General features: G+C 53.8%; 1 protein-coding gene across 3 annotated transcripts in view; it reads left to right on the top strand.

The window, feature by feature from the left end:
* Window positions 1–9,194, top strand: part of STARD10 (StAR related lipid transfer domain containing 10) — a 34,736-nt gene extending 25,542 nt beyond the window's left edge. For all 3 annotated transcript variants that reach the window (XM_068556003.1, XM_068556005.1, XM_068556004.1), the window contains exons 3-7: window positions 5,032–5,179; window positions 5,802–5,905; window positions 6,555–6,672; window positions 8,484–8,536; window positions 8,769–9,194. In XM_068556003.1, coding sequence (XP_068412104.1) covers window positions 5,032–5,179; window positions 5,802–5,905; window positions 6,555–6,672; window positions 8,484–8,536; window positions 8,769–9,014 — 669 coding nt within the window. In that variant the 3' untranslated portion in view covers window positions 9,015–9,194. The remainder of the gene's footprint in view (window positions 1–5,031; window positions 5,180–5,801; window positions 5,906–6,554; window positions 6,673–8,483; window positions 8,537–8,768) is intronic.
* Window positions 9,195–15,403: the final 6,209 nt, after the last annotated feature.

The raw sequence follows: 15,403 nt of genomic DNA on the forward strand, positions 1-15,403 counted from the left end.
GCCTCAGTTTTCTCAGCTGTAAAATGGCTGCATGTGAGACTTCCTGCTGTAAACCAGGCCTTAAGGGCTTTGCAGCCAAGCATGGCCTGCTCCTTGGCTGAGCAACCCCGGCACTGCCTCCCATTCAGTTCTGGTTTCCAGGAGGAGCGCCCAAGCGGCCAGCCAAAGTGAGTGACTTGCACAGGGCCCAATGGCTGTGGATTCTGGTCACAGCCCCGCCCACCAGGTGCTCTCCAGTGACTCACCTCTACCCCTACTCGTCCCTCCAGAAGCCTCTTAGAATTACCTTGCCCATGTGGCGGCTGCAGCTGCGCACAGGAACAATGCTGGATGTAATTTACCCCTCTTGGCTCATGCGCGCAGCCTCCTGGGGGCTGTGGAAAGAGCTGGGCCCAAAGCCAGACTGGCCACCTGGACCGCCTTGGTTTCCTCACCTGCAGCGCTGCCTCCACAGCCTGAGTTCTCCCCTTCCCAGCAGGCCCCACAGCTGACCTTCCTCCCCAAGAGCCTGCCCTGAGCTTGGGGACCTTTTGAAGTTTCCTTCTTTATCTTAAAGATAAAATGTTACGCAGAGTTTATGCTCAACTCAGTGCCTGGTCTGTCTTGTGGCTCTGCGTGCTCCTCCCACTGCCTGCTGTCTCAGAGGGAGGCCCCTGGTCCTGAAGCCACAGAAGTCCAGAGGGAGAAGAGGCAGTCTAGGCAGTGTAGGCCTTTCTCAGTGTGCACCCAGCCGTGGGTGCAGCTTGCCCTGGGAGCACCAAGGCTGGCCTGAGGGAAGAGGAATCCCCAGGTTGGATCCTAACCTACAAAGCATAATTCTGTTGTCACTACTCCTTCATACAGTCACTGTCTGGAATAACACGTTGGAGGACTTGCAAAGCCAAACCAGCTTCCATACTTGGATTTAGAGAAGTTCTGGTTTCCTCAGAAGCCACACTTGAGTGCTCCTTCATGGTTAAGAGTATTGGAAGATCCGGTTTTGAAGTTCTGCTGCTTTCTTGCCTTATGATTTGGACAGGTTGCTTCCTCTCCTGAGCCTCAGCTTTCTGTTTTGCAGCACAGCTCACCAGGGGGTGAAGAGTGAGTGTGTGTGTTGAATGTCAGGTGCAACACCCAGACCTCAGTGTCGCTGCACAGTGGAAGTTTGTCTGTATGCTCCTGATGATGCCAGATCTGGCCTCTGCCGTCTTCTCCATCCCATCCTTCTCATCACTTTGTTCAATCACTCATTTATTCATTTTACTCATGTTTCATTAGTCTCTCTCAGTCTGATATAGTTCCTGAGTCTTTCCTTGACTTTCATGACCCTGACACTTAGAGGCCAGATATTTTGTAAAAGTCCCTCATTTTGGGTTTGTCTGATATTCCTTATGATTAGATTTAGATCATGCATCTTTGGCAGAAATATCACATAAGTGGTACCTGTATTCTTTTCATTGCATCCTATCAGGAAACATCCAGTTGTAACTTGTCCTATCACTAATGATGTTCACTTTGATCACTTGATTAAGGTGGTATCTGCCAGGCAATGTGAAGTTACTGATTTGATGGGAAGGTACTTTGAAACTATATAAATACCCTATTCCTCATTAAACATTAAATTTATTTATTTATTCATACCTGTGTATACTTTGGTTTCCTATTTTATTCAGTGGAATATAATCTGTTACTATCATTATTTATTTTAATACATGAGTTGGCCCAGCTTTAGCCCATGGTAGGGGACCAGCTGTCCTGTTTGCCTGGGACTGAGGGATTTCCCGGGATACGGACTTCCAGTGCTAAACTGGCAAACCCTGATGAGTTGGTCATGGAACCAGCAGGAGCCCTTCACACTGGCTCCTGTGTCTGCTGGGCAAGGTCCCTATCATTCTGTAAGTACGTTGTCCTTACTTTCTGGCACAGTGAGATGTTCCAGGTACATCTTATACTTACTCCGACTTAGCCCTGGAATTATGCATTTCTCCAAGAAGACCTGGAAGCAGGACCTTTGAGTATTAGGCTGCAGCACACCATGGGCACTGGAGCAGATGGAACTCATTCAGCTTCCCTACAGGCCACACTGTTCTCTCTGCCAGGGCCACTTGCTAGATGCCTACCTTCCATGCTGAGCTTCTCCATGAAGACTGATTCCCCACATGCCTCACCGCACACAGCTGACCACCTCCTCTGTGCCCCATTGGGCAGTTTGGGCACCTCCCCATTTCCAAGTTGATCTCCTCTCTCAACTGGAAACCTCTGAAGGACAGGCCTCAGATTCATCTCTGACTCTTCTGTGCTCTGCACAGAGCTGAAGCTGATTAAATGACTGGATCTAGTCATATCACCTGGTGGAGCAGAAAAGCAGAGGGCAGGGAGGGAGGATGACACACAATGAGTTTTTGCAGGCTGGAGCTGTCCTTGAACTTTGGTTTTCTTAACTAAAATGGGGCTAGTCCCTCAGAGTGTTGCTGTAGGAATAAAATGTGGTAATGTGTAGAAAGCCCTTAGGATAGTGCTTGTGGTGAGCACACCTCTCAGTATCTCTGGGAAACTTTTTTTTTTTTGCTGCGCTGGGTCTTTGTTGCTGCGCGCGGTATTTCTCTAGTTGTGGCGAGCGGGGGCCACTCCTTGCTGTGTTGCGCAGGCTTCTCACTGCAGTGGCTTCTCTTGTTGCGGAGCACCGGCTCTAGGCGCGCGGGCTTCAGTAGTTGTGGTACGTGGGCTCAGTAGTTTTGGCTCGCGGGCTCTAGAGCACAGGCTCAGTAGTTGTGGCACACGGGCTTAGCTGCTCCACGGCATGTGGGATCTTCCCGGACCAGGGCTCGAACCCGTGTCCCCTGCATTGGCAGGCGGATTCTTAACCACTGCGCCACCAAGGAAGCCCCTGGGAAACATTTTTATTTAATTTTTTTTCATTATTGCAGAAGCAGTACTATATATTTTAGAAAATTAGAAATACAGACAGCAAAAAGAAAATAAAGCTATTATATGCTCATCATTTATAGATTGCCACTGTTAACACCTTAGTGATTGTGCTTCCCAGGCCTTTTCTGTGCATATATTTTTTCCCCCAAAATGAGATTATATCATGCATTCCATTTTGTAACTTGCTTTTCTTCAGGCAGCAATCTCCACCATTTTGTTTCAGTAAATTTTCAGCACATCTAACTAACACTCAGATCATATTCATATTTCTCCTATTGTCCCAAATATGTCCTTATAGCTGTTGTGTCCAAACCAGTATGTAATCCAGGACCACACTTTCTATCTGGTTATTTGTCCTATAAGTCTTAGTCTAGCCTAGTTCCTTCCTTATGACACTGACCTGTAGAAGAGACTGGACTAGTAGCCCTGCAGAATGTCTCACCATCTGGCTTTGTCTTGTATTCTTATGGTGACACTTAACTTGTTCCTCTGTCCATTGTATTTTCTGTTGAGTGAAGCATATCCAGGGCTTGAGGAGTTCACTTGTGCCTAGAATACCCAATGGGTAGTGTCCTTCCTGTGTCCTCTCATCACCATTAGTGGTGCCAGGGCCTAACCCAAGATTAGGGGGAAGGTGATGTGACCCCTCCCTCATATGGTTGCATGTATTTACCTTTTAGTAGAAAGTAATGTGTGGTTCCCTTGGCACCGTCTGAACACCCAGTTCTGGGAAACTTTTTTTTTAATATTTATTTATTTATTTATTTATGGCTGAGTTGGGTCTTTGTTTCTGTGCGAGGGCTTTCTCCAGTTGCGGCAAGCGGGGGCCACTCTTCATCGCGGTGCGCGGGCCTCTCACTATCGCGGCCTCTCTTGTTGCGGAGCACAGGCTCCAGACGCGCAGGCTCAGTAGTTGGGGCTCACGGGCCTAGTCGCTCCGCGGCATGTGGGATCGTCCCAGACTGGGGCTCGAACCCGTGTCCCCTGCATCGGCAGGCAGATTCTCAACCACTGCGCCACCAGGGAAGCCCCCTGGGAAACCTTTTTAAACTACACAATAGAACTTGTCCATTTGCTGAGGGGAACTTGATCCTGGGGTTTGGGCTTTCGGGTGAAAAAAAAATCACAGAACAAGGATATGGACTGAGTTTCATCTTGCTGAGTGTAAATCTAGTAAAACCTGGTTCTGTTTTTATTTGCTTTCCAGACACGTGATCTAGGTTAAATCCCAGCTTTGCTACTTACCAGCTGAGTGACCGTGGGCAAGTTCCTTAACCTGTCTGAGCCTTAAGTTCCTCTTTGGATTTCTTGTCTGGTAGAGTTATTGTGGGGGTTAAATAAAAAACAAAAAGTGTCCTCGGCTCATTTCTCCCCTAGATGGAAAGCTCTTTGAGAACAAGGCTGATAAATAATAAATCCAAAGATGTTTGTTGGGGGAATTCCCTGCAGTCCAGTGGTTAGGACTCCTGTGCTTCCACTGAAGGGGGCATGGGTTAGATCCCTGATCGGTGAACTAAGATCCCACATGCTGCATGGCGTGGCCAAAAACAAAACAAAACAAAACCCAAAACCAAACCAAACAAAAAACAAAGATGTTTGTTGGATGGCGGAAAAAAGAAAAAAAGGGCAAATGGTGATAAGTACCAGGTGATAAGTACCATGGAGGAAAGACATCATCCATTTAGGCATTTGTTTGTTCATTCATGCTTTCATTTCATTTAACATGTATTCATACCAGGCTCTGTACTGAATCGACTGAACCTCTGCGCATGAAGTTCAGGGACCTGGAGGGCACAGATAAAGAGATTCAGTGTATGGCAGTCCAGAAAGTTGGCTGGGTAATTCAGGAAGACTTCCTAGAGGAGACTGGGATGAATGGGGAGGTTTGGTGGGGGCTGAGATGGGGGAGATAGTCTCTGGATGCAGGGGCTTTTTCCTGGCACAGGTGGCTTCTGAGAGAGCTGGACAGGGCTCATGGCAAGAGGTGAGCCCATGCTGGCTTCAGAGGTCACTGTTCCTCCTTGTCCTCCTTCTCCTCCTCCCTCCTTGCCTGTCTGCCCTCCCATCCCCTAACCAGGACTTTGAGCCCTGTGTGACCCTGACAACCCATGTGTCTGTCTGCAGTGCCGGATGGAGTGCCGTGATGTGCCAGCAGAGACGCTCTACGACGTCCTACATGACATTGAATACCGAAAGAAGTGGGACAGCAATGTCATTGAAACTTTTGACATTGCCCGCTTGACAGTCAACGCTGACGTGGGCTATTATTCTTGTGAGCAGACGCGAGTACGCCGATCCCAGCCCCCTCCACCTCCATCCAGGCCTCCAGCCCAGCTTCCTCCTCCCACCTTCCATCCTTGGGGTCACTCCCATGGCCAGGCTGCTCAGAGACCTGAGTGCAGAGATGTAGGGCTGCCCTCCCTGAATCCCTATCCACTCCCAGACACTTGAGCACACATACATGTGCACTCACAAACACATATGTACTCCCATGTTCAAGTATACACATTCCACACAAACACACATGCACAGTCATGTACAAAACCCACAGCCACATGCCACCTACTCACAGTCACACATTTCATGGACACACTCACAGTAATACCATTGTTTTCTCATACACTCACATTCACATGTACAAACAGATCAGGCCAGCAAGGTAAGGGCTGTGTGAGGTTGTGAGGAGCAGGGATGGCTGGATACAGGAGGGGAAAGGGTTCTGTTCTGTCTCTTTGCTAGTTCCAGAAACTAGGTCTGGTGGTGGTGGGGGGGGTACATGTTTGGACCAGGGGGAGCTGGCAGTTAACCAGGCATCCCTATGTCTCTGGGCTTTGCCACACCCTTTCAGTCAGGCAGGCCAGTGGTCTGGCTGAACTGTCCCTTGTCCTCTACAGGGAGGTGCCCAAAGCCCCTGAAGAATCGTGATGTCATCACCCTCCGCTCCTGGCTTCCCATGGGTACTGATTACATCATTATGAACTACTCAGTCAAACATCCTGTGAGTCAACCTGCCTTCCCTGCTGGGTGGGCAGGGGAAGGTACCAGGTAGGGCTGGGCCAGCAGGCCTAGCCCAGGGAGAGGACCCTGGCTGCTACCAGGACTTTTCTGTGACTTCAGGCCAGGCATGAAGCCTTCTGTCCCTGTTTCCTTCCTATACAGTGAGAATAATGGTTCCTGTCTTCCTGCTGGGGCTTTCAAGCAGATGAGAGGGCGGTGTGGGCCATCACTGTGGACAAGTGGGTGGGATGGACTGGCTGGGAAAGGGGGAGCAAGAGGTGAGAGGTAGGGTCCTCTGACCCTCCCTGAGTCTGGGTCTCCATGGTAGGCAGGACAGGCAGGTGCAGCTGGCTTGGGCAAGGGTGTGTGTGTGTGTGCGTGTGTGCGTGTGTGCGCACGCTCATGCGTGCCCATGTGTTTGCTCATGAACCCTGACCCCAGACTTGGGTCTTTCTGGAGGGGAACAGGGGAAGCTTAAGAGGGGCAAGGATGACTCCTGACTCCTCCCTTTTTCCTCACCCCAGTATCAGGCCTGGCCTGGAGTGGATGCCAGGGGATGTGAACCAACTCTGTGTGTGTGAAGTGTACTTACAAAGACACCTTCTTTTCCCACACCTTGAGTCTCACCTCCCTGTGCCTTCCATTCCCAGAAATACCCACCTCGGAAAGACTTGGTCCGAGCTGTGTCCATCCAGACGGGCTATCTCATCCAGAGCACGGGGCCCAAGAGCTGCGTCATCACCTACCTGGCTCAGGTGGACCCCAAAGGTGAGGGCTTGGCCCTGGAAGCCCATCATGGGATCCTTCCTTATACCGCAGGGCATGGGGCTTGATCTACTTGATCTACTGGGATCCAGAAGGGCCTCTGTTAGGAGGTGTTTTGTATTTTGGGGCATCTGCGCCCACAGCATTCTTTGAACCAAAGTTTGAGACTTTACAGTTGTTTGAAAAGCAAGGGCCAAGGTGGTATAGCCACTGCTCCATGACGAAGCTTATAGCTGTCTTCCTGGACTCCCACTCCCCCATGCTCTGACTTGCTCCCTGCTCACTGGCTGCTCCCACTCTGTCTTGTTGGCTTCTATCCTGGAGGTCTGGGTTTCCTAGGCCCCAGTCCTTTTTCCCTTGGGGCGGCTCAGCTACTCCCCAGGCTTCTGTGGCTAGGTTGACCACATGTCTCTCTTTGCTGAGATCCAGATCCCTGTGGCCATTGGCCTCTTGGACATGTCCCTCAGGGTGTCTCTTAGGACCTGAGGCTCCCTGTGTCCAATGCTGAACTTACTGTCTCCCCTCCTAACTTGCCCCTTCTCCTAAGTCTCTTCCCTCTAGTCACTCATGCCAAAAACCTGGTGGTTGTCTGGGGTCCCCTCTTCTCAGCTCCCAAGTCTAGTCACTAATTATTATTGATTTTACCTCCTAAATAGCTCCTGAATCTGTCATTTCTTTCCATACTCAGTGACCTTGTCTGTCCATACAGCTACCAGAGGGATTTTTCCAAAGGACTTATTTCCTTGACTCTCTTCTGCTAAAGTCCTTTTGTGACTTTCCATTGCCCTCAGAGTAAAGTCCAAGCCCCCTCCCCGGGTTTCCCAGTCCCTCCTCATAGCTTACACCTTCCTGCCTATCTAAGCAGCCCTTTCCCTCAGCCTAGAAACACCTCTCTGCCCTTACTCATCCCTCCAGGGCTGCTTCACCACCTCTATCCCTGATACCCAGAGGAGTCGCTGGCTCCCTGCCCTGTGGACCCATCCCCCTCTAACAGAGTACTTGGCATACTGTTGGGGCCCCCCAGACAGTGAGTTCCTCTCTCGGTCCCCAGGGCTGGTCCAGGGTGGGTATCACTGAGTGAATGTGGAGTGAGTGAAGGAATGGATGAATGACTAGAGGAGGGGTAAGCCTTGAGCATCTTTGCCTGGGTATGCCCCCAGCACCACTGAGGGCCCACGGGCCCAGGCCCAGAGCTCCCCAGCACCTCACTGAGTGAGTTTATTGTGTGTCAGAGGCAGAGCAGACACTTGGGAATCAGACAGGGTGTAGAGCTGGGCTGTGGATTCTAGGTCAGGCCAGGCTGGAGTGCTTAGCCAAGAGGTCTATGTAGCAGCTAGGCTTCCTGGGCCAGGGGGCTTGGAAGGACAGGCAGAGCAGAGGATGAGCACCAGGGCCGTTCAAGGTAGAGGGACTGGGTATGAGAAAAGGGAGGTCAGTGTGAGTAGAGGGGAGGCAGCAGGTGAGAGCTCGACTGGCCAGGATTTCAACCCAGGTGTTGCCTGTGGTCACCTAGGACCCTGTGGTTTTCTTTTGTGTAGCCCTTGGGCTCAGCAGCAGGCAGAGGCAGGGGGTGGTGGAGGTGGGGGGTTAAGAGAGATGAGCCTGAGGACCATGGTCTGAGGTAGAAAGAGGGGGTGAAGATGATGAAGTCTTATAGGGCTTGCCTCACAGCGCCCCCTCCCTAAGGAGAAGAGCGTGTCCTCCCTGGAAGCCCCAGGCTGGAGTGAGGGGGCTGGTATGTGTGTTTGTGGGGGGCTGGTTCCCTGAGGTTGCTGCTTCCCTTTTCTCCTCACTACCCATTCCTGCCCTCATAGGCTCCTTACCCAAGTGGGTGGTGAATAAATCTTCTCAGTTCCTGGCTCCCAAGGTGAGTGGCCTTGGGACTTTGCGGGTGTGGAGTTCGGGGGAGAGGGTTCCAGGATGAGGGGGTGGAGTCAGGGGGGGGAGCTAGGGCTGAGGGGCGGAGTTATGAAAACTGGATCAAGAGTCAGGATCCTGGGAGATGCGGACTGAGCCGCTGGAGGGCGCGGGAGGGGATGTGGTGAAGACATAGTCCGCTCCCCGCTCACCCCTTACTCGGCGGTGCGGCGGCTCCGCAGGCCATGAAGAAGATGTACAAGGCGTGCGTCAAATACCCTGAGTGGAAGCAGAAGCATCAACCGCACTACAAGCCGTGGCTACACCCAGAGCAGAGCCCGTTGCCGAGCCTGGCGCTGTCGGAGCTGTCTGTGCAGCACGCGGACTCGCTGGAGAACATCGACGAGAGTGCGGTGGCAGAGAGCCGGGAGGAGCGCATGGGCAGCGCGGGCGGCGAGGGCAGTGATGACGACACTTCGCTCACCTGAGCACGGCACCACGGCAGGGACCAAGACAAGACGGGGCGGAGCCCAGGGGTGGCGGATCCTCCCGCGCTTTCTCCCCTCCCCCACTCCTTGCGCCTCCTGGGGACGCTGGGCTCCGGCCCAGGCTGGCGCTGCGGCGTGGCTGGACACAGCCCCAATAAACGGTCCCACAGACTCAGCCGGCTCATCACTGTGCCTGCTTCCCACTTGCTCAGGGCACAGGCGCCGCCCTCGGTCCCTCTATTCTACAGTTCATTTTGTTAATTTTATTATTGATCACCTGGACTTTGCTCCTTTAGATATCCCCTCATTCCCGATGTGTAGCTCGGAACACACCCCCTCCTGTCCCTGGTGTGTTCATTATCCTTGCATCCATTCATTAGTTCACTTTTCATCCATCCACCTGTCCTTATTGTGTGTTCATTAGGCCATTCACTGCAGGCTATTTGGCTACCTTTCACTGCTCTAAAAGAAGGAGCAGGTCTGGCCAGAGGCCCGGGGTCAAGGGTCAGAGAGTGGGGTTCTATTGTAAGACCTTCAGCCTAAGGCCCCCTGGGTCCAACCTATGGCCTGGGGGTCTGACACTCTCCAGTTGTGACAGGAGGGGGAGAGGTCCTTGGGTCTCAGACCACAGCGCTGTGGGCCTCAGAGCTTAGGTTGGGGCAGCATGTTCTGCAGGGAGTTTGGGGGTTGAGGTGAGTGTCATCAGACTCCAGTGCAGTGGAGGGGCCAGGCCCTGTGATTTGAGCCCTCCCTAGATCATTTAGAAGACCTCAGGCCTGTGTTAACAGAAAGGGTGGGACCTCCAACCGCTTGCCAGTGGTCAGATGCCAGTTCCCTGATCCTGTGTTCCACCTGGCTGCTTTGATGTCTAGGCTTTGAAGTCTACAGGGATGCCTGGGCCTCTCCTGTTCTCTGTAGCCCACAGGTGCCCTCTGCTGCCTGAGGGTCACCCCTGCTATCAGGTCGGGAGGAGGGCCTGGTGCTCCACGCCTCTCCAGTGTTTTTGTACCCCGTATGAATTTTGAGCCGGAAGTTCTCCCCAAGGTCTGGCCTTACCCTCTCCTGGGAAGCGACTTAACTTTGCCTGTCAGGAAGACACTTGGAGTCTACTTTTTCCTAGAGGGGCAGGGTGAAAATGTTCAGTAGGGGTAGGCAGGACATTCTGTAACTCACCAAGACTTGGCCAGTTTACCCAATACTGACTTTGTAACTTCGGGCAAGCCCTGGAACTTCTTTGGAGCCTTATTTCCTAATCTATATCCTGGGGTGATGATTTTTCACCTTCAGGCAGATTGCGATAAAAGGAATAAGTTACCCAGCACTGGGCTTGGCATGTAGTAGGTGCTCAAATTAATGACGCCCAATCTCAGCCCTGGACATAGGACCTGGAAATGCCTGCCAAACCCCAGACCCTCGACCCTCATCTGTGTGTATGCTGGCAGGATGGGTGGAAATCTCCCATTCTCTAGGCCAGGGAAGTTGCCTGGCAGCCAGGACCTCAGGCTGCAGCCTTTATAAAGCCAAGGGATCCTTGGGTCCTCTGACGAGAATCTTCCCCACCACCCTGCTCCTGAGAGATGTGGGTCCAGGGAGAGAAGTAGGATATTTTCGAAGAATGAAGTGGGTAAGGACTTCCTGGAGGAGGAGGTCAGGGACTTTGGTCTTCCAGCTTCCAACTGCCCCTTTCCGCTCTGTGGGTGGGGCGGTTTGTGGCTTGTCCCTCCCAGGGAGAGGGGCGTCAAGAGGCAGAGAGACTCAGGAAGAGATGAAGACTCAGAGGGCGGGGGTGGTGGAGGTAGACCAGAGCCTCAGGAGACGGAGACGGACCTGTGAGCAGCGAGAGGGACAGGAGAGACTTGAAGATCAACCTGTCCGCAAGGCGGGGCAGGCCAGAGGACTCGAAGACCGTGACTAGGCGTGGCCGGGAAGGGGGCGTGTCCCTGCCCCCTTCTCCGTCCTCCCCTCCCCGGGGCGTCACGTGGGGCGGGCGGAAGCGCCCGGTAGGGTGGGCGCGCCCGGCCTGCGGCCGCGAGTTGGCTACACCGGCGTCAGTGGTGGCCCCGGGACCCCGGGTCCCCGCGTCCCCGCGTCCCCGCGTGGAGTCTTCGCTCACAGGTCAGTGCGGCTGCCGGGGCCTCCCCGTCCGCTGCCCCTTGGCCAGGTGTGGCCCGGAGTTTCCCCATTCCGCAGAAGGGAACGCCGAGGCCGCGCGGCGACTCTGCGCCCGGCGACTACTTCCGCGGGCGTTTCTCTGGGTCACGTCGTCTGTTCTGACTGGTGGTGGTGATGGGGTCGCCTCCGGAGGATGCGCGGTCGGGCTAGAGACGGTAGGGAGGAGGGCGAACCGGCGGGACAGGGGGCTTCCACCCTTCAGCCCTTTGGCGTGAAGTCTCCGAGGTTCCGGGGCCAACCCGCCCTCGGGCACCTTGATTTTCTCATCTGTGAAATGAAGGCTCCCACTTCGTTGACTGCGGAGACCCTTACCGGTCTGCAAGTTCTTATGACCTTATGCGCTGGACCTGGGGCTCCACTGATCTTGGGCAGACTACTTCCGGGCTCTGCGCCTCAATTCCCCACCAGTAAATGGGGGCATGGCTTCCCAAGAGCCCCTACCTGGCCCAGTTGCTGGAAAAAGAAGGAGGTGTGTGTTCACTGAATGGGGTCAAGCCGGGAGTGGGTTATTGGGGCTGGAGAGAGCAGACTCCGAGTGCAGCCTGAGGGCATGGGGTGGGCCTTTGGTCCCAGATCTCGAGGGGTGGTTTTTAGTGCTGGGGAACTCTGGTCGGTATCTGGCATATGCACCCTCACTCCCCCAAAGCTCCTGTCCTGGGGAGCCTTCCCCAATCCCCAGGGCTGCAGGGTTGGACAGATATATGGAGGTACTCAGAGAAGGATTTGACTGTTTGCCAAGCAGCGTCCAGACAGAGGCACCCAGGATACCTGTCCTCGGAGAGCAGAGTGTCCAGGCTAGGAGAGACCTCCCAGCAAGCTCATTACAGGGTAGAAGGAGCCCTGCGGAGTCAGAAGACAGGTGCAGACAGGTACTGGGATGGAATCAGGCACTGGGACTCTTGGAGGCTCAGGAAGGAGGAGATGGTTGGAATGGGCCTTGGCAGTTAAGTGGTAATTCACAAGGATAAGGACCCTCAGAGGAGGGCAAAGCTTGTCAGAGGCAGGAACTTGCATGGTGTGTTTGAGGAATGGCAAGGAGATGTAAGTGGCTGGAATGGGTAGCAGGGGTTGAGTGTAGAGAGAACCAATCCCCCGGTCCCGTGGCTGGTTGAGGGTCGTCCAGACCCTGGCTTGGGGAATCCTGTCTTCCCATTTGCTGCTTGCTCACTGGAATAGGGCAAGAGGGGGTTGTCCCAGGCAGAGTCCTGACAACTGTGAGGTGGAAGTGGGCAGATTGCTCCCAGGCTTCGTTGGGGCATTCAGGCCTTCCCAGTCAGCCCCAGCCTCACCCCCATCGTCTCTTGGACTCCAGCCGTGCCTTTCCACACATCATGCCTCAGCCCTTTGTGCAGGTTGCTTGTCCTCCCCTCTACCTTACAGAAGTTTTCTCCTCTTCCAAACCTCCCAGGTCCTTTGGGACTTAAGAGGTGGGCCTTCTCCTGCCTAGCCTTTCAGTGCTGTGTAGGGCACAACTTAGGAAGGGTCTCCTTGGAGCTCTGTGGGGAAGGGGACTGCAGAGCCGTGGGGGTGACTGGGACCTGGGACAGTCCCTGTGCAGCCACCAAACACTACGTGACTCTGCAAGTTCCCAAACCTCTCCATTTCCCCATCTGCTGGGTTGGGTGATAAGCCCTGGCCCCATGCTCCAAAGAGAGACTCTGCTGGAGCAAGAATTGGGCCTGTCTGAGTCTAATTCCTTCCCCCAGCAGTGAGTGTTTGAATGAAGAAAAGGGAGAACCTGGGGAGAAGGGGTCACTTCAGAGGGGTAAGGGGCCTCTGAGAGTCCTAAGGGCTAGTTGTGGACTAGACTAGTACAAAGCCCTAGGACAGAGGGGAGTCCCCTCCACTCTCCGGGGGCCCTCTCCCCTCCCCACCCCACTCTCCCTTTGGCCAAGCTCAAAGCCAGCCAGCTGATGCCCAAACAAGTGGCCTCTGTTCCCAGGATGGGGGGAGGGGAGGCAGGACCTGGGCTGCAGGGCCTGGGCTGCAGGCCCGTCTGTCCAGCACTGACCCTGGCCCCCCGCCCTTCACTCTGGATCTTAACCCTCGGGGGCCTGAGAGGGGCCCTGGACTGCTTGAAGGCTGGTACCCCTTGCCCACCAGCTGTCCCCTGCACCCGACTTTAGGGTCCCAAGGGTTCTGTTGCAGCAGGAGGGGGTGCAGTAGGACATGAATTGGAAATGGAGAAGGAAAGGAGGGAATGGAGGTGGGAGGGAGGCTGAAGCAGATATGGCCATGGACAGAGATCACTTGGCCCAGAAGCTTTTTTCATAGATGAGGAGACTGAGGCCAGGGACCAGAGATCGGACCAGGATCACACAGCAAGCCCTAGTGGGGGTCAGGACTGACCTGACTCCTAGTCTGGGCCCTCTTGGGGAGAAGAAAGGGAAAGGGAGGGACCTCTACTTGATTTGAATACCTACGGTGTGCCTGACACTGCACATTTGTTACTTTATTTAGCTTTATATCATTCCGTGAGACAAGGGTCATCCTCCAGTAAGACAGGGGAAGAAACAGCCTCGGAGAGAGCTGAGTAATAATATCAGCGAGAATGACGCCAGCAAACATGCACACAGCACCTTTGTGGGCACTACTACGTATGTTAACCAGTTTCGTCCTCCCAGCAAACCTAGAAGTTAGGCACCATTCTACAGATAAGGAAACTGAGGCACAGAGAGGTTAAGTAACTTGCCCAACATCACGGCAAATAAGTGGTAGAGGCAGAATCAGGACCCAGGCATTTGTTTGCCTCCTTTGGCCTGATTTCCCCTCCCCCAGCCTGACGTCACTCCTTGAGCTCAGTCCAGGGTCCCACTCAGTGAGGGGCTTTCCCCTGGGTGGTGGCCAAGGCAGCCTCGAGCAGAGTGTGACCCCAGCCATGCAGACCCGGCCCTCCCTTAGGAGCAGAGTCCCGTCCCTTGGGCGGCCCCTGTCACCCCCTCCTCTGGTCTCTGTCAGGCTGGACTCTTCCCCCTCCATAGCCCTGCATGGAAGGGCACTTCATGTTTCAGGAAGGGGCTCTGCACCAAGGGTCTGAACAGCAGGAGGGTGTGGGGAGGCCCTCAGGGATCCCCTACAAGTACAGTCCCAGTGGAGCTCAGGGACTCAACACCAGCATCCCCAGCCCTGATCAGAGAGGACATCTTGTCCACCTAGCCCCCCTCCACCCCCTCACCACTGTCAGGCCCCCAGACCTGTAGATTCCAATCAGGGTTCTGGAGAAGACAGTCTCAGCCCCAAAAGGCAGGTGACCTCAGGTTCAGGGATGGCCTGGGGTGGCGGGGAGGGAAGGCAGTGCATCGCTGGTCTTCTACATGACCTTCCTGTGGAATTTCTCTCTGTCTCATCGTTTGGAACATAGTTCAGAAGGGAAAAAAGATTCTGTCCCATAAACAGGACATCTGTCCCAGACCATTGAGACAATCAGAGTCGCTGGGAGGGGATGTGGAGTTAAGTGACCAATTCAATAACAAAATTATTATTTAATAGTAGTAATAATAGTAGCAGTAGCTACTGTTTTTTGGAAGCTTACTACATGCCAGACACTTGTGCTAAACATTTTATGTACTGATTTCATTTAATCCTCAACAATAGTCCTACGGGGTAGGCACTGTTCCCTTTTTACAGATGAAGAAACTGAGGCCTCGAGAAGTTAAGTAATTTTCCTGAGATCATTTATTATATAGAAGAGCTGGGAGTCTGAATTTCTCTAGCTTCACAGTGAGAACCCTGAGCACTGGGAGACACTGCAGGCAGACAAGATCCAAACCCTGTCCTTCTCTGGGAACTCCCGGTCGGGGTGGCAGGCAGGGACGGGAGGGCTGCCTGGGCAGGTGACATTACTGGTGACGCGCAGTGGGGATGGGATGCCTGCTCGCAGGCTGGACTGGCTGCTGTCAAGTCTTAGCCCCCAGGGGCCCAGCCCTAGGATGAGCAGCTCCTGCTCACTGCTCTTGTCCTGTCCTGTCCAGTTTGGACTTTGTTGAGTACAGTGGTTCTCCTTTTTACTGCTGAGGAGACTGAGGTCAGTAGAAGTTAAGTGACTTGCCTAGAGTCTTTCAGCTGAGGAAAGGGAGAGCTGGGACTGGCACCCAGGCAGGGGGCTCTGAGGCCTGCACTCTACCTCCCTGCCTGGTCAGGGCCTCCTGGGCCTCTGAAGCCCTGAGCTTCCTTCAGATACTGCCCACCTGCCTTGTCACAGTGTCCAAGTCTTTCTC

Source organism: Eschrichtius robustus, chromosome 11, assembly GCF_028021215.1.
Source record: "Eschrichtius robustus isolate mEscRob2 chromosome 11, mEscRob2.pri, whole genome shotgun sequence".
NCBI classification, from domain to species: Eukaryota; Metazoa; Chordata; class Mammalia; order Artiodactyla; family Eschrichtiidae; genus Eschrichtius; species Eschrichtius robustus.